Below are 18,735 nucleotides of genomic sequence, written 5' to 3'. Positions count from 1 at the left end.
CCCACATTCCAAACACACAAGATTAGTAGATTCATTGATTAAACGGGTGTATTTGGGTGGTGCGGGTTCATGAGCCGGATGGGCCTGTTGTCCTGCTGTACCTCTAAATTTAAAATTAAATTAAATTAGATTCACGGCCGAGTGCTTTAGGGATTTTTCACTGCTCAGAGTGGAGAATCTATAGATCAGTGTATTGTATCCCCCTTACTATGCAAATTGTGAGTCCTTTTTTTTAAATGTCAGTGACCAGGAGAGGTTTACAGGACTATGACCTCTTACCCACTCAATGGCAGAGTAGGAAACAAGAACTTTCCTTGCCTGCAGTCGATCATTAACTCGCTGCTGAATTTTAAAAAGGGCTGTGATTTATAGGAGAGAACAGAACCAGGAAGATGATGCAGGTGTTTGCAGTTCCCAGTCCAAAGCTAAAACAAGGATTTCTTTCCTGGAAATTTATGGTAATTCATAATAAACATGAACAACAGAGTTGCACGTTATATTATGGGGGAAAGAACTGTAACTAGGTTTACTGGTTTGGGTAAATAGCATTCTGACCCATGCCACCCTGATGTGGTTTGAGATGTTCACAGGGACAATCCTTTTCCAAGCTGAAATTTCACTGAGCTTCTGAGGGGGTACAACACTACAGATGGTGAACTTAAACCCTCTGCACTCTTAGATTGGCTCATCTTGATGAAGGGGGTAGTAATCATTCAAGATCCTGGACAATATTCTTCCCCCATTTGAAAACAAAAGAGAATCCTGCGTCATCATTGCTGACATTTGGCTGTGCTCAGATTTACTGGAAAATCAGAAGTAATAGAACTGGGATTGATGGGCTTTGTTGGGCAAGAGCACTAAAGGTTAAAGGAGGAAGGAAGGATGGAGATTAGGTACAAATAAACTCAAGGGAGAAATGGCCTCCCATTCTATCAATCCTTGGTCACTAGCAGACAAACAGCAACAGCTCAATCTCCTAAAATCTGGATACAAATCACTCTCTCAAAATTGGTCAGATGTTGTTCAAATTATTAAGAATAAGTGGTGGCTTCATTTTGCTACATTTCGAATCCTGGGAAATGACATTTATTGCTGTCCTATCAGGGCTCAAGTTACGGAGAAAGGCAAGGGAACTTGGGTCTATTCCCTGAAGCAAGGAGGCTGACCGATCAGAGAGAGATACAATCATGAGGGGGACGGATAAAGTGAATGATCCAGGCTTCCCAACCCCATGAAGAGCCGAACAAGGCATAGCTTTAAAGCGAGAGGTGAAAGATTTAAAAAAGGATCTGAGGGGCAACTTTGTCACTCAGAGGGCAGTGGGTGTGTGGAACAAAGGGCCAAAGGAAGTGAGAAAGGTAGGGATAGTTACAGCATTTTAAAAATATTTAGACAGGTCCAAATGCAGGCTGATGCTCTGGAAGGCACCTTGGTCAGCTGAAGGGCATATTTCCATGCTGTATAACACTACGATTCTATAATCACAATTAAACCCTATAAACTTCATACTTTGTGAAAATAGCAGAAACAACTTTAACATTGAAAGCTTACTAAGGCTCATCTCTCATGTATTTATTGACTCTTTTCATTTCATTCAGAAAGTTTACTGCAAGTAATTTTCAGATTTCAGTGCATACGCACATTGTACGATGTGTATGACAATAAACTCATCGTTAACTTTCTTCTCCTTCATGGACCCATCTACAACTCAGAAAGGCAGCCAATACATTGAAGGACCTATCACACCCTAATCACACTCTCTACTCCCTCCTCCCATCGGGGAGAAAGCTCAAGAGTAAGAAAGCACGCACACAAGAGGCTTAAAAACAGTTTCTTCCCTTCAGCCATCAGGCTCCGGAATGAACCCCATAACAGTGCTCTCATGGCCACATTTTCCAAAATGTCTGCCTTCTTCCACAAATGTGACTTCGCCTCCAGCACCATCAGCTCAGTTCTCAATCACATCTCCTCCATTTCTCACTCATCTGCCCTGGACCCCTCTGCTCCCAGATGTAACAAACATAGAATCCGCCCCTCATCCTTACCTACCACCCCACCAGCCTTTTCATCCAACATATCATCCAGAATTTCTGGCATCTACAACAGGATCCCACTACCAGACATCTTCTCTTCTCCTCTGCCTTCCATAGGGACCGCTCCCTCCGTGACTCCCTTCTGCACTCATCCCTCCCCACCAATCACCCACCCAGGCACCTTTCCCTGGCCACAGGAGGGGCAACACTTGCACCCACACCTCCTCCCTCACCTTGGACTGGGGCCCCAAACAGGCCTTTCACTTGAAAGCAACACTTCACTTGTGTATCTGCAGGACTGATTTGCTGCTCCCTTTGTGGCCTTCTCTACAACAGAGAGAAGAGGCGCAAATTGGGAGATCGCTTCGCTGAGCACCTTTACTCCATCTGTACCAGTGACTGAGACCTCCCAGTAGCCAACCATTTCAGTTTTGTGTCACACTCACATGTCTGTCTATAGCCTTATGTACTGTCTCACCAAGACCATCCACAAATTGGGGGAACAACAACTGATTTTCTGTCTGGGCACTGTACTCCCTTAATCTCTGCAGCCTCCCCCTCCCCCTCCCCCTCCCCCTCCTCCTCCTCCTCCTCCTCCTCCTCCCTCCCCCTCCCCCTCCTCCTCCCTCCCTCCCTCCTCCATTTATCACCTCCTGCCTTTGTGACCACCCCTCCCCCCCCAATCTTTTTTTGGATGCCTGCCAACATTTTCCCATACCTTCATGAAGGGCTCAAGCCTGAAACGTCAGTTATGCATTTTTACCTTTGCTATATAAAAGACACTGTTTGACCTGCTGAGTTTCTCCAGCTTTGTTTATTAGCCCTTGCTAATTGATCTTTTCCATTAAATTATAAATTTAGACATAGCACAGTAACAGGCCCTTTCACCCAATTACACCAAATTGACCTACAACCCCCAGTAGACTTTAAAGGATGGGAGGAAACTGGAGCCCCCAGAGGAAACCCACTCAGACGTCATATCCTACTCTCTGTAAATTGTGCTCTTTACATGGCTGTACATTAGAGATAAACTGGTTGGACTGCTTACAGAAGAACCTTTCTCACTGTACTAAGTGTAATGTGGCATATAAACAAACTTTTTAATTTTGACTAAATTTACATCTTCCATCATCCAGAGTCCCTAGATTTGCCACCCTTCTCAATCCTCACAGGAAGATTCTGACTTCTCACCAGCTAGCCTTTAAAGGCCCAAATGGGGAAGGAATGGATGATCTGCTGATACAACAAAGGGATCTATTACGGACAATATCTACATAGTTCAGTGGCAGTCTTGCAAAGGCAGGCGAAAGCTGAGACACTTCAGTGTTAAGTGGAGGAGAGCTGAGATGCTCAGTATATACAACACTTCGCACTGCGTTCACTCTTGTTCAGCTGCTGAGAAAAACACTTCAATCTGACGAACAGTGCAGAGGGAGACCAAGGATGGAAAGTATGGGGAAAGGAGAGAAAGCATCCAAATCCGAATGAATATCAACCAAAATTTTTCTGATCTGAAGAATTTCTGAACCTTTAGATCAGGAAATTTGGAGAAACACAAGGTCTGTAAAAGTTGAAATCTTGAGCAAGGGACTGCTAGAGGAACCAAGTTGGTCAGCAGCTTCCAAGGTCAGTGTATGTTTTAGGTCAGGACCCCTTATGGAAACTAAAGTCCAAAGGGGACACTAATACATATATGAAGGGGGAAAGAAGCTGGGAGGAGCCCTGATGTGATTGGACAGAAGGTTGGAGAGGAGCTAAAGACCAACTAATGTGGAAGGTTCACCAACAGGAAGCAGTAACGGGAAGCAGGGCTCACTCCTGAGACATCAGGACAGATGATGCCCAGACTAGTCTCCAAAGCCAGAGGCTGTGGCTTCAATGGTACAGAACAAGCTTGGTACAAATCTACGCCAATTCCTGCACTCAGCCCAAGCTTAACACTAGGTTGCAGGAGAGCCACAGATCCAAGCAACATATCCAGAACCCTGTTTGTATACATCTCTCAACCTATCCGCTCCCCTCGAACCCCCCCCCCCGCAACTGTCCCTGCCCAGTCCTCACCACCTCCTCCTCACTCACCCACCCACCCTCCCTCCCTCCCTCCCTCCCTCCCTCCCTTCACCCAATGACCCACCTCCTCCTCACCCACCCCTCCTCCCAATTCAATCACCCCTCTTCCCCATTCTCCACCCCTTCCCCACTGGCCCTTCAACCACCCCTCCTCCACACACCACCAGCCCCTCCGCCACCCCACCTGCTCCTCATTCCCCCCCCCCCCCCCGCCCCTCCTCCATTCCCTCATCCATCCCCCACTCCCCCTCCATTCTCCACCTGTCCCTCCTACACCCCCTCCCCCACCTGTCCTTTCTCCATCCCTTACCTGCTCCATCTCCACCTCCCTTATCCTCACTTGCCCCTTTTCCACCATCCCCAACTCACCTGTCACCAGGACGAGACTGAAGGCTCTGCCCCAGTACCCACGACTCATGGTTGGTTTGTCAGGGCGCCGCCGCCGTTCAGTCCGTATCCCGGGACGAAGCCGCTGCCTCTCCGAAAGGACGGGTCCCGCACCGGTCGGTGTCGGAGCCGCGACAGTCAGTCGGTCGGCCGTGTGAACAGCTGCAGCGTTGCCTCGGTGCGGCGCGGAGAGGACACGGCGTCCAAATCCTCACCGCCTGACGCAACTCCTGCGTTCAGTCCTTGAACATCAGGCTGCTTTGAGTGAACTGGGAGATGCGCTTAAAGGGGAATTCCCTCCCAGTGAGGCAGAGCGGATCCCTGGAAGGATGGAGAAGTGCATAAATATGTGAGACGGAGGAGAGGGAGGCGATGGAGACTGTTTTCGAGGGATGTGGGCTTTACAGGCTGGGTCAGCATTTATTTTTCAAAAATTATCTTTATTCACAATAAAACAATGTTCAAAAGAAAGCCTTGCAAAGTCTTTTTGCATCTTTAATGTAGTATCCATACATTACAATACTCTCCACATTGTCACATCAATCCTCTAATTTGCTACACCACCATTTTCTTTCCAAAAATAAACTTTATTTACAATAATTTATTTACAAAAACTTCAGTCTTTTCACATTATTAGTGTCATATCCATATCCATAAGCACTATATATATATAGGCCAGTGGTTCCCAATCAGTGGACCATGGCCCACTAGTGGGATATCACATGTTTCCAGGTAGCCCATGGAGACTTCCCAACCCATTGAGGTCAGGGTGGATCTGAGGTCATATCTCAGGCCTAACTTGCTCATCTGGCCGTCTCTTAATATAAATGGCTTGGCGCTCAGCCCCTAGTCACAGTTCCGAACAGACCTCCGCACAAGACAGATTCAGAAGTGTGTGTTTTCTGTCTTTTTACTGCTTGTTCCTCACTTCAGTCAAGATTCAAGTGACTCGGGAGGGCGGCCATTCCAAAGGAGAATATGGTCATAGGTTACCATGTATATTCAGTGTGTTAAAAAATATATTTATTTTAATTAAGATTTAAACGGTATTGCAAAAACAAAAAAAAAGGCAAACACACTGTATGTATAAGCTGTTTTAAATATTTTAACATAGCATATGAACGCCTACCCTTCTCAGCAACTGTGCCCGCAGCACTAAGGTGAGTGGAGTAAAGTTTAGAGGAGACATGAGAGGTAAGATTTTCAGACAGAGAATGGTGGGTGCCTGGACTGCATTATAGATATATATATATATATATAAAATAATCTATGACCATGTCCTCCTTTTGGAATGGCCACCCTAGTTCCAGTTTATAAGGTAAGACACATGATATATTTCTCCTCTAAAATTGGATATAAATTGTTACAGCAAACATTTTCTTGGAAGATTTACTCTGGACAAGATTGCATGACTGTAGGATATGTTACAAATTTACTTGGATATTGCGAGCAAACAAATAACCTTTAACATTCAAGGAAACATCCCAGCTCCATAGAAATAAATTAAACAGAAACTAACGGAGCATGTATTTATGTGTGGTAATTATTTGGAAGATGAACTCTTTACAAACTGCAATAAAAGTTGTGCTCTCTTATATTATTTGATGTGCTTCATCATGATTTGGATATTAATTTCCTCTGGAAATGACTCATTTTTTAGATATAACCCTTTTTAGACCTTTGGAAATAGATTTGTTTTTGAGACAAATAATAATAATAAAAGCCTAATAACGGTACCTATTATGTCAATAAACATTGATACTATATAGGATATCTTTGGCTTGGCTTCGCGGACAAAGATTTATGGAGGGGGTAAAAGTCCACATCAGCTGCAGGCTCGATTGTGGCTGACAAGTCCGATGCGGGACAGGCAGACACGGTTGCAGCGGTTGCAGGGGAAAATTGGTGGGTTGGGGTTGGGTGTTGGGTTTTTCCTCCTTTGTCTTTTGTCAGTGAGGTGGGCTCTGCGGTCTTCGTCAAAGAAGGTTGCTGCCCGCCGAACTGTGAGGCGCCACGATGTACGGTTTGAGGCGATATCAGCCCACTGGCGGTGGTCAATGTGGCAGGCACCAAGAGATTTCTTTAGGCAGTCCTTGTACCTTTTCTTTGGTGCACCTCTGTCACGGTGGCCAGTGGAGAGTTCGCCATATAACACGATCTTGGGAAGGCGATGGTCCTCCATTCTGGAGACGTGACCCACCCAGCGCAGCTGGATCTTCATCAGCGTGGACTCGATGCTGTCGGCCTCTGCCATCTCGAGTACTTCGATGTTAAGGATGAAGTCGCTCCAATGAATTTTGAGGATGGAGCGGAGACAACGCTGGTGGAAGCGTTCTAGGAGCCGTAGGTGATGCCGGTAGAGGACCCATGATTCGGAGCCGAACAGGAGTGTGGGTATGACAATGGCTCTGTATACGCTAATCTTTGTGAGGTTTTTCATTTGGTCGTTTTTCCAGACTTTTTTGTGTAGTCTTCCAAAGGTGCTATTTGCCTTGGAGAGTCTGTTGTCTATCTCGTTGTCGATCCTTGCATCTGATGAAATGGTGCAGCCGAGATAGGTAAACTGGTTGACCGTTTTGAGTTTTGTGTGCCCGATGGAGATGTGGGGGGTCTGGTAGTCATGGTGGGGAGCTGGCTGATGGAGGACCTCCATTTTCTTCAGGCTGACTTCCAGGCCAAACATTTTGGCAGTTTCCGCAAAACAGGACGTCAAGCACTGAAGAGGTGGCTCTGAATGGGCAACTAAAGCGGCATCGTCAGCAAAGAGTAGTTCACGGACAAGTTTCTCTTGTGACTTGGTGTGAGCTTGCAGGCGCCTCAGATTGAAGAGACTGCCATCCGTGCGGTACCGGATGTAAAGAGCGTCCTCATTGTTGAGGTCTTTCATGGCTTGGTTCAGCATCATGCTGAAGAAGATTGAAAAGAGGGTTGGTGCGAGAACACAGCCTTGCTTCACACCATTGTTAATGGAGAAGGGTTCAGAGAGCTCATTGCTGTATCTGACCCGACCTTGTTGGTTTTCGTGCAGTTGGATAACCATGTTGAGGAACTTTTGGGGGCATCCGATGCGCTCTAGTATTTGCCAAAGCCCTTTCCTGCTCACGGTGTCGAAATACCGACAAGCCCCAAAACACAACTAAAATGTGACTGAGATGCGCTGAGAAATAGCTCATTTAAGCTTTGGCAACACTGTGTTTGAAACACAAAACTTACAGTACATAACGAACAGTGTATAATAGCATGTAGTTCTCATTATTAGCTGGTTTTTAAATATTTTAACATAGCATCAGTGTTTTTTGAGATAATAGGTATGGTTATCGGGCTTTTATTTAAATCTCAAAAATGTATCTATTTCCAAAAGTCTAAAACTTCATGAACAAGGATCTTAATAAAGCAGCTTGAGCTTTGATTGGGAGTTTTTATGTTCAGTGAATGCTTGTTGATTTTTTTTGCTCTTCAAAGATGTTAAATAAAATACTTTAAAATAGATAAAGAAATGTTTCTTACTGAACTGCCTTTGACTTGAAAATGTTCCTCAGTCACTGCCACTGTTATGCCGGAAGCCAAGTGGGCCTTAGACCAAAAAAAGTTGAGAACCACCAATTTACACCATTGCCACCACTGCACTGCCTTGTCATTACTCTGTTATAAGCCCAGAGGACCCCCAAAACCCAGCAGCAATAGATATTCACCAAGACAAATGGTTACTTAAACAAAAGTTGCTTTTAATTATCTTTAAACATGAAAATAGAATCAAACTTATCACTATTAACTTACTTAACCCTCTTCTCATTCTAAGTGCATGTGTATATAATGTGTCTGTAAGTTCAGAAAAGTTCTTTGGTTCACAGACCAATCTCCAAGTTCACTGGTTGCAGACAATTCTTATACTGTGACAGAATTTAACATTTATAAAGTTCACCGGGCTTTGGTGCTTGAAAGGTAATTGGTTACCGCTCAGGAAGGTTCTTGTCGGTTTTCAGAGAGAGATTTGTTGTTCCAGGACATCCACAACTGATTTACTTCCATCAGTCACCTCAGTGTCTTGACGAAGGGTCAGCTTCTCTCAAAGGAGTTGAAGAACACAATGATGTGGCTGGATAAGGAGGACGGAGAGTGGGATCGCCTGCGTGCTGAGATGCAGCTGAATCAGGAGAGAGAAATGCTTGCCGATCTGAGGGAGGAGGAGGATGCAGCATGCTGGGTGGGAAGTTGCCAAGCAGGTGCAGGCAGTGTCTGGGTTGTTGTCTGCACTGCACGAACTCAGTGCTGCAATGGACAGGCAGTCCTCCATTTTGCAGAACATGGTCATTCAATTTGAGAACGCCTACCCTTCTCAGCAACTGTGCCCGCAGCACTAAGGTGAGTAGAGTAAAGTTTAGAGGAGACGTGGAGGTAAGATTTTCACACAGAGAGTGGTGGGTGCCTGGACTGCATTGGCGGGGGTGGTGGTAGAGGCTGTTACAATAGGAACATTAAAAAGACTCTTTAATAGGCACGTGGATATAAAAAAAAACAGAGGGTTATGGACCGTGAGGGAGGGAGGGAAGGGTTAGATATGAGGTATGTGGGTGGGAAGGGAAGATTGAGATCCACTGCCCTAATTGTTACTGAAATATTTTACTTGATAAAAATTGTCATTGGCCCTTTGCCTTTGGAGTTATGAAACCACGCACATAACGAGTCAATGAGGTATGATTTAAAACAGTGGTTTTCAAACTTTATATTTCCACCCACATACCACCTTAAGCAATCCCTTACTAATCACAGAGCACCTATGACATGGGTAAAACTTAAAGTGGTATATGAGTGGGAAGAAAATATTGAGAACCACTGGGTTAGATTGTTGTGAGGTAGGTTTACATAGGTCAGTATAATATCATGGGACAGAGGTTTTATCCATGGCTATCACACTTGTAACCCTAATCATGGCTGAAGGACTTGCACTGTACTATTTTATGTATTCCATGTCATCCAATTGGCAGCCCATGTTTTACTTATTCTGCAATGGCTACACATACAAACACTTGGACATCTGCCATTCATCAAAACCACCCCCGAGTCTTTCATGGAGAAGTTTTTTTTGTTGTTATTGTACTACCTGTTGTGTGAGTTGACTTGCCTGAATAGCATGCCAAACAAAGCTCTTCATCGTGGTATATAGTAGGTGATAATAAGCCATTCAAGATACTTAGTCACTAGAAATTGTGTTGAAACTGCTGTTGTAAATGTGCCGAAAGTTTGTGCTGTGCATGCGTTGTGTGGAATACAAGCTTCCACCTCGTTAGACCCAGAGAAATACGACAGACACCAGTGTTTCCCCCATTCAAAGAATGAACTCTTTGGATTTGGGAAACAATTAGAGAACTATTTATAGTATTTAAAATGCCCTTGGTCCCAAGGGAACTCTTGCGAGCCATCTAACACACTGGATTAGTTGATCGATGGCTCAAGTCCTGAGAACCAGTAACATCCATTCCTGGCAACGGTGGGGTCCCTCTGTTTAGGGTGTCCTAGCACCTGCTGGGTCCTTCTTTTTGGTTGGTGGGTAAGGAGCCTATGCAGAGCTTGGAGATCAGCTGACAGACCTTTTACAGAATCCAACTCTGATAGAAACTTCCAGAAACAAAGTAAGGATGAAACTGTTCATCTCACAGTGTGATCGTGCTGGCAGCAGAAGACCAGGAAATCTCTTCCTAATAGGGTGTGCAAGTCCATAATGGTGGGAAAAAGTGACAGAACAGTGCTGCTCCATTAATTTCACAGCCCCAATCACACGCACCTCGACATTCTATTAACAAGCAGTGCCTGGACTTGCACTCAGTAACTTTTAAAATATTGATTGGTTACAATTAAAACCCAAAAAATGGCTTCAGTTTCCAGTTTAGGAGACTTCGGAGGAAGTCCTTTCCTTCTGACAATTGGCAGACTCTCTGCTGGACTGCTACTACCCACTCTGGGAGCCCTAATGTGCTGCACTAAAGATGGTATGCAATTACTCTAAAACATCAGGGATAGGAGCAGCAGTTGGCCATCTGGCCCATCAAGCCTGCACCACCATTCAACCATTGTCCAGATCATGGCAGATCTGGCCGTGGACCCACCTATTCCCCATGACTCTTAATTTCCTAACAATTCAAAAATCTATGTTTCCTGCTTTTCCTCATATTCCCCTCCATGCCCCAATTCTCCTGCCTCTAACTACACTTGGGGCAATTTAGAATCTTTGAATATTACAGCACAGAAACAGGCCCCTTTGGCCCTTCTGGTCTGTGCCAAACCATTTTTCCTGTCTAGTTCCACTAACCTGCACCCATGCCATAGCCCTCCATACCTCTCTTATCCATGTACTTGTCCAAATTCTGGTTAAATGTTAAAATTGTGCCTGCATTCACCACTTCAGCTGGCAGCTCATTCCACACTCCCACATCTCTCTGTGTGAAGAAGTTCCTCCTCATATTGCCCCCTAAACTTTTCTCCTTTTACCCTTAACCCATGTTTTCTGATTTGTATCTCACCTGCACTCAGTGGAAAAAGCTTATCTACATTTACTCTGTCTATCATAATTTTAAATACCTCTATCAATTCTCCCCTTATACTTCTACACTCCAGGAAATGAAGTCCTAACATGTAAAACCTTTCCCTGTAACACTAGGCAACACCCTAGTAAATCTTCTCTGCACTCTATAGTTAAGTGACCAAAACTGCACACAATGCTCCAAATTTGGCATCACCAATCTCTTATACAAGTTTACCATAATATTCCATCTCCTATACTTTGATTTTTGAAGGTCAATATGCCAAAAACCTTTACAACTTTATCTTCCTGTGGTGCCATTTTATGGGAATTATGTATCTGTATTCCCCGATCCTTCTGTTCTACTGAACTCCTCAGTGCCCTACCGTTTATGTCCTTTCTTAGCTTCCCTTCCAAAATGCAACACCTCACACTTGTCAACATTAAATTCCATCTGCCATTTTTCATCCCATTTTTCCAGCTGGTCCAGATCCATCTGCAAGCTTTGAAAACCTTCTTTGCTGTCCACAACACCTCCAGTCTTCGTGTCATCAGCAAACTTGCTGATCCAATTTACCACATTATAATCTAGATCATTGATATAGATGATAAGCAACACTGGTCCCAGCACTGATTCCTGAGGCACACCACTAGTCACAGGCCTCTAGTCTAAGAAGCAATCATCCACCAACACTCTCTGGATTCTCCCATTCAGTCGAATCCAGTTTACTACTTTACCATAAATACCTAGCATCTGACTAACCTCCCATATGGGACCTTGTAGACAACATCCACTTTCCTGGTAACCTCCTCAAAAATCTCAATAAGATTGGATATTTACAGGAATATCCCACGTCTTTGGGATGTGGCAGAAAGCCAGAGCAGCTGGGGGAAATCCACTCGGAATCAGGCAGAATGTAGAAACTCCACAGACAGTGCCCAGAGTGGCATTTGAATCTGGTGATGCACCATCAATGACTCCAAAAGACTGAAGTGAACAAACTGATAGGCTTTTATTTGCTACAGAACAAAGGCATGTCCATGCTGCTTGACTGTCTTGCACTGGGGAGGGGGCTGTGGAAGAGTCACCTTTATTCAGGAGCCTTGGGAGGGGCACATATACATTCGGCCAATGGGTGTGCTGTGCCTACCCAATACCAAATGGACCCAATACTCAGTCAGGGAATGTAGAAGTCAAAGTCACTGCATGAAGATTTGTCCCTCAGCATTGATTGTATTAGCCACACCATTTGGAAATCAATGTGACCATTGTCCAAATGATAGAGAGGATTGTCTCCATGAAGGGACAACACAAACAGAGGCAACTAGAAACAGAAAATGCACTCAGCAGGTCAGGCATTGTCTGTGGAGGGAGAAAAAGTAAATGGTTCCAGTTGAAGACTTTTCAAGAGAATTAAAATTAGATTTCAAAAAAAGGTTTGTGGGCAGGGGGAAGAACAGTGGTTGGTGGGTGGGGAGGTAGATTGTGCAGAGAACACAGGGTATGGGAGGAGAGCTCAGGTGTTGGCTGAGAAAGGGTGGAGATGGGTTGTTGGATTCAGCTACTCTGTCTAATGAAGTAATATGCAGTATAGAGAGAGATGGATGAGGGAGAGTACTATAATATACAAAACAGCAAATGCTGGAAATCTGAAACAAAAGTGAATATTGAAAGAAACAGGAGATAGGCAGGATTTGCAGAGAAGAATAAATGTTGGATTTACATTGAAAACTAGCCATTTCTAACATACACTGCAAAGACTGGCTATCTGAACATTGAGACCCAAGGGCTGTATTGTGCCACTTGAACATTGAGTGTTGTCCCTCTACATCCAGAGGCCAACGGTAGAGAGGTCCCAGTCAGAGAGGGCTGGAATTTAAAATGATGGTGAACTCAAAGCAAAGTAACACCCCCTCAAAATGGAGTTGCTCTGCAAAACAACACCCAATCTGTAAACTGGATTTACGGAGACCATCACCCAATGTGAAAGTGGAGATGTGGGAACCATCACCCAATGTGTAAATTGGAGATGTGGGAGCCATCACCCAATGTGTAAAATGAAGATGTGGGGACCATCACCCAATGTGTAAACAGGAGGACAACATTGGGTGCAACAGGAGGAAGAAACTGGGTGACAGTCAGGAGAGGGAAAGGGAGTGCAGTGTATGGCTGTGGCTATTCTGCTCATCAGCAAGTATACTCCTTTGAATACTGCTGTGGGGGAGGGGTGTGAACTATGTGGGCTAGGCAGAAGAAGCAGCCAGATGAATAGCCCCGTTGTCGGCTCTAAGCCTCAAAAGAGAAAGGTGAGGTCGGGTAGAGTGATAGTCAGGGGAACAGTTAAGAGATTCTGCAGCTGCAAAAGAGACTCCAGGAGAGTGTGCTGCCTCCTGGGTACTCAGGTCCAGGATTTCTCTGAGTGGGTGCAGAATGTTCTTAGGGGAGGATGATCAGCCAGAGGTCATGGTACATATTGGTACTAATGACATAAGTAGGAATGGGGTAGTGGTCCTGCAATGTAAATTTAGGGAGTTAGGAAACAAGCTGAAGAGCAGGACCTCCAAGGTAATAATCTCTGGATAATGCCTGGTGCCACGAGCTTGGGAAAGTCAGAACAGGAAGATAGTGCAGATAAACGTGTGGCTGAAAAGATGCTGCAGCCATGGGGATGTGCTGCAATGTAACAGGGACACAGAATCAGATGCGACAAATACAGTGCTAAAGGTTTTGTATTTAAATGTGCACAGCATAAGAAATAAAATGGATGACATTGTAGTACAGCTACACATTTTCAGGTATGATATTGTGGTCATTGTTGAGTCATGGCTAACGGATGGATGTATTGGGGGCTGAATGTCCAAGGGTACAATGTGGCTCTGCTGGTAAGGAACAACATTAAATCATTAGAAAGAGGTGACCTACTTTAGAATCAGAAGATATAGAATCATTCCATGGATTGCTTTAAGAAATGGCAAAGGCAAAACTATACTGTTGGCTGTTAAATACAGACCTCCAAACAGTAGTCGGGATGTGGACAACAATTTGCAAAGGCAGATAGAAAAGATATGTCAGAAGGGCAATGTTGTGGTAGTCATGGGGGATTTTAACATGCAAGTAGATTCTTTGGCTTGGCTTCGCGGACGAAGATTTATGGAGGGGGTAAATGTCCACGTCAGCTGCAGGCTCGTTTGTGGCTGACAAGTCCGATGCGGGACAGGCAGACACGGTTGCAGCGGTTGCAGGGGAAAACTGGTTGGTTGGGGTTGGGCGCCGGGTTCCCCCTCCCCCGCCTTCTGTCAGCGAGGCGGGCCCTGCGGTCCTCCCCAAAGGAAGCTGCCGCCCGCCAAACTGTGAGTCGCCAAGATGCACGGTTTGAGGCGACACCAGCCCACTGGCGGTGGTCAATGTGGCAGGCACCAAGAGACTTCTTCAGGCAGTCCTTGCACCCTTTCTTTGGTGCACCTCTGTCACGGTGGCCAGTGGAGAGCCCGCCATACAACACGATCTTGGGAAGGCGATGGTCCTCCATTCCGGAGATTGGGATTTTGAAGAAACCAACCAGATGACTTTTTAGACCAGCTTATTGATGTGCCCATGAGGGGATCAGCTGTACTGGACTGGGTGTTTTGTAATGTATCAGAGGCAATGAGAGAGCTTAAAGTAAAGGAAACATTGGAGGCAGTGATCACAATATGACTGAGTTCAATTTGAGATTTAAAAAGGAGAAAGAGTCTAATATGTTGCTATTTCAGTGGAGTAAAGAGAATGAGAGTGGCATGAGAGGGGAACTGGCCAAAGTAGATTGGAAGGGGGCAGAATGGTAATGGATGGAATTTCTGCAAGAAATTAGGAAAATGCAGGATAAATCTTACCAAAAAAGAGGAAATATTCAAATGTCACAACTGGCTGACTAATGAAGTCAAAAGAGTGGGCATACAAAGCAAAAATTAGTGGGAAGGTAGAGGATTGGGAAGTTTTTAAAAACTTGCAGAAAGTAGCTAAAAGCACTTTAAAGTAGGGTTGTAAGCTTCTTCAAGTAAATAAAGAATAAAAGAGAGGTGAGAGTAAATATAGGATCACTTGAAAATAACACTGTGTAGCGGTACCTACAGCAAAGAAATTGGATGCACTCAATGACTGTTTTATTCAAATCCCACACGCGCCCCTTTAAGGGCAGCATGAGCTCAGCCACCACATGCATGGTGACATCATAACGGCTGCCCAGGGTGCACACTGGGCTGGAAACACGAGGCAAAGGAGAACCCTGATGGCGCCATCTTCTCATGGCTGCCCTGCCAAGTGACGGTACAAGAGGGGCCAGTTTGCCATGTGAGAGTGCGCCGCCACACAACCCCCCCCCCAGAACCGGCTTACACGTCCCGCTGCTTGGGCGGACGACCTCGGCGTTTGGGTTTGGCCGTTATCACTGGCCGAGAAAGGTCCAAGTGTGCTGCCTTTTGGCGGTCCATGGTGAATAGTTCATTTTTTCCCCCAATTTCCAATGTAAAAGTTTTGCCAGATCGCTGGAGGACTTTGTACGGGCCCTCAAACGGGCGTTGCAAAGGTGCAGTGTGAGGTCCGCGCCAAACAAAAATGAATTCCACCGAGTCCAGCTCTTTGGGAAGATGGGTCGGTTGAGCGCCGTGATGCTTGGGTGGCGGGGTGGCTAGCGAGGCTAGCTTGCTGCGGAGATCTGCCAACAGGTTCGGGTGCTCGGGTGTAGAACCAGGTTCTGGGCCAAAGAACTCACCGGGCAATGAGAGAGGCATGCTGTATACCAGCTCTGCAGGTGACGCCTGTAAATCCTCCTTGGATGCTGTTCTGATGCCTAAGAGGACCCACGATAGTTCATCCGCCCAACCAAGGCCTGTGAGGTGGGCCATGAGGGCCGACCAGGTGGCGGTGAAATCTTTCCACCAGACCATTTGCTTGCGGATGGTAGGCTGTGATGTGGTGGAGTTTGACCCCCAGAAGGTTTGCCAGTTGGGATCAGAGGACGGAAGTGAACTGGGAACCTCTGTCTCTGGTGATGTGCGCTGGAACTCCGAACCTGGCGATCCAGTGGCCGACTAAAGTCTTGGCGTGTGTCAGTGGAGGTCTCCTTGATGGGGATGGCTTCCGGCCATCTCATGGTCCAGTCGACCACCATGAAGAGGTAGCGTGCCTCCCTGGACATTGGCAGGGGGCCCACAATGTCGACATGTATGTGCTGGAATCTCTTTAGTGTCGGGTCGAACTGCTGAACCAGGGCCTGCGTATGCCAATGTACCTCGGAGGCCTGGCACTGAGTGGAGCTCCACGCCATCTCGGCCACCTCTTTCTTGAGCCCATGCCATACAAACCACTCCACCACCATTCACACCGATGTCTTCACCGAGGGGTGTGCTAGGTCATGGACCATGCTGAAGGGCCGCGACCTCCACTGTGGTGGGACTACCTGGCATGGTGAAATGATGGAAACGTCACATAGCAGCGTGTCCAGGCTGTTCGACAACTGAATGTCCTGGAGGTTGAGCCCCAAAATGGCGGTCCGGAGGGGTTGCGTCTCCGTGTCTTCCTTCTACGCCTGCACCAGTTGCGTGTAGTTGAGGCCAAGAGCCTGGGTATTGATTGCCACGACATTGTCTCTACCTGCCTTGTGTCGGATGTTGGTGGTGAACTCCAATACATAAGAGTGATGGTGTTGCTGGCGGGCCGACCACGGATCCTTGGCCTGTGTGAGGGGCTTGTGGTCGGTGAACGCTGAAAATGGCCTGCCCTCCAGGATATACTGGAAGTGCCAAGTGGCCAGGTACAGCGCCAGGAGCTCCCGGTCAAAAGCACTGTACTTGAGCTCCGGTGGGCGAAGGTGCCTGCTAAAGAAGGCCAGAGGGCGCCACTGTCCATCAACCCACTGTTCGAGCACGCCCCCAATGGCTGTGGCTGAGGTGTCTACTGAGAGCGCGGTGTGTGCCTCCAGGTGCAGGTGAACCAGTAAGGTGGTGCTGGCCAGAGCATCCTTCATAGCCATGAAAGTGCCCTCTGCCTCTTCCGACCAGACCAGGACTTTATCTTTAGTGGCAATCAATGCAAAAAGTGGTCACATGATGAAGGCGGCGCCAGGGATGAACCGATTATAAAAGTTTACCATACCTACGAATTCTTGCAGGCCTTTGAGGGTGGTGGGTTTAGGTAACTGCCGGACAGCCGCGACTTTTCCTGGTGCTGGGGCAGCCCCTGATGCCGAGATGGTGTGTCCCAGGAAATGCAGCAGCTGCTTGCCAAACTGGCACTTGGCCACATTGACTGGCACATAGCCAGGCAGCTAAACAGGGTGCAGAGATGGGCCTTGTGCCCCTCGTGGTCATGACTGGCGATAAGGATATCGTCGAGGTATCGACAAGGGCATCATAATTCGCTGAAGGTGGAGACACAGGTAGATGGTGTTAGTGAGAGCTTTTGACGCATTGGCCTTCGTAAATCAAAATATTGAATATAGGAGTAAAAACACAATGCTGTAGAAACTCAACAGGTCAAACAGTGTCCCTTATTTAGCAAAGATAAAAATGTATCACTGACATTTTGAGATTGAGCCCCTTCATTATTCCATATCTTGATGAAGGGCTCAAGCCCAAAATGTTGGTTATATATTTTTTTCTTTGCTGTATAAAGGAGACTTCTTGACCTGCTGGTTTCTCCAGCATTGTGTTTTTACTTTATCCATGGTATCTTCAGACTTTTGTGTTTTACTATTGAATACAGGAGTTGGAATGTTATGGTAAAGTTGTCTAAAACAATGGTGAGGCCAAATATGGAGTATTGTTAGTAGTTTTGGTCACCTAACTACACAAAAGATATCAAATAAAGAGTGAAAGAATGCAGAGAAGATATACTAGAATGTTGCTGAGACTTTAGGAACTGAGATACAGAGAAAGGTTAAGCAGGTTAGGATTTTAAGCCTGGAACACAGAAGAATGAGGGGAGTTTTGATAGAGGCGTACAAAATTATGAGAGGTGCAGATAGAGTAAATACAAGTTGGCTTTTTCCACTGAAGTTAAATGAGATATAAACCATAGGACATGGGTTAAGGGTGAAAGAGAATAGGGAGAATATTCTATGGAATTTGTTCACACAGTGGGTGGTGGGAGTATAGAATGAGCTGCAAGCTGAAGTGGTGAACCCGGGTTCAATTTTCACATTTAAGGAAAAATTGAACAGGGGTATGCATGGGGGAGGGTATGGGATAAGTGCAGGTCAGTGAGACTCGGCAAAATAATAGTTTGGCACAGTCTAGAAGGTCCAAAGGGCCTGTTTTCTGTATGTATGGTTTTAAATGTAAACTGGGGATATGGGGACCATCACCCAATATTTTCAAGGGATTGAGCTCAAGAGCCATGACGTAATATTGCAAGTCTATAAAACTCTGGTTAGAGCACACTTGGAATATTGTGTTCCGTTCTGGTCACCTCATTACGATTAGGATGTGGAAACATTGGAGAGGGTGCAAAGGAGATGTTATCTGGAATGCAGGACATGTCTTTTGAAGCAAGATGGAGTGAAGAAGGATGAGAGGTGACAATAGAAGCAGTCAATATTATGAGACCCCCGGATAAGGTGCACAGCCAGCATCTTTTCCCCATGGTGGCAGTACCAGAGGATATCTGTACAAGGTGAGGGGAGGAATGTTTAGGGTAGATGTTGGGGTTGTGTTTTTTTTACACAAAGAGTAGACAGTGTCTGGAATTCA

At 45.9% G+C, this 18,735-nt stretch overlaps 1 protein-coding gene across 3 annotated transcripts in view; it reads right to left on the bottom strand.

Annotated features, from left to right (window-relative positions):
- Positions 1-18,735, bottom strand: part of btc (betacellulin, epidermal growth factor family member) — a 77,711-nt gene that overhangs the window by 55,625 nt on the left and 3,351 nt on the right. For all 3 annotated transcript variants that reach the window (XR_011353869.1, XM_069925552.1, XM_069925551.1), the window contains exons 3-4: positions 7,998-8,063; positions 4,473-4,811 (exon numbers count right to left, since the gene is read on the bottom strand). Coding sequence is in view for 2 of the 3 variants with exons in the window: in XM_069925552.1 (XP_069781653.1) it covers positions 4,473-4,521 (49 nt within the window). In the remaining variant the exon portion in view is untranslated. The remainder of the gene's footprint in view (positions 1-4,472; positions 4,812-7,997; positions 8,064-18,735) is intronic.

The sequence above is a fragment of the Narcine bancroftii genome, chromosome 3 (genome assembly GCF_036971445.1).
Source record: "Narcine bancroftii isolate sNarBan1 chromosome 3, sNarBan1.hap1, whole genome shotgun sequence".
NCBI lineage: Eukaryota > Metazoa > Chordata > Chondrichthyes > Torpediniformes > Narcinidae > Narcine > Narcine bancroftii.
Note: the sequence above shows the minus strand (reverse complement) of the source record. Positions and strands in the feature narration are given on the sequence as shown.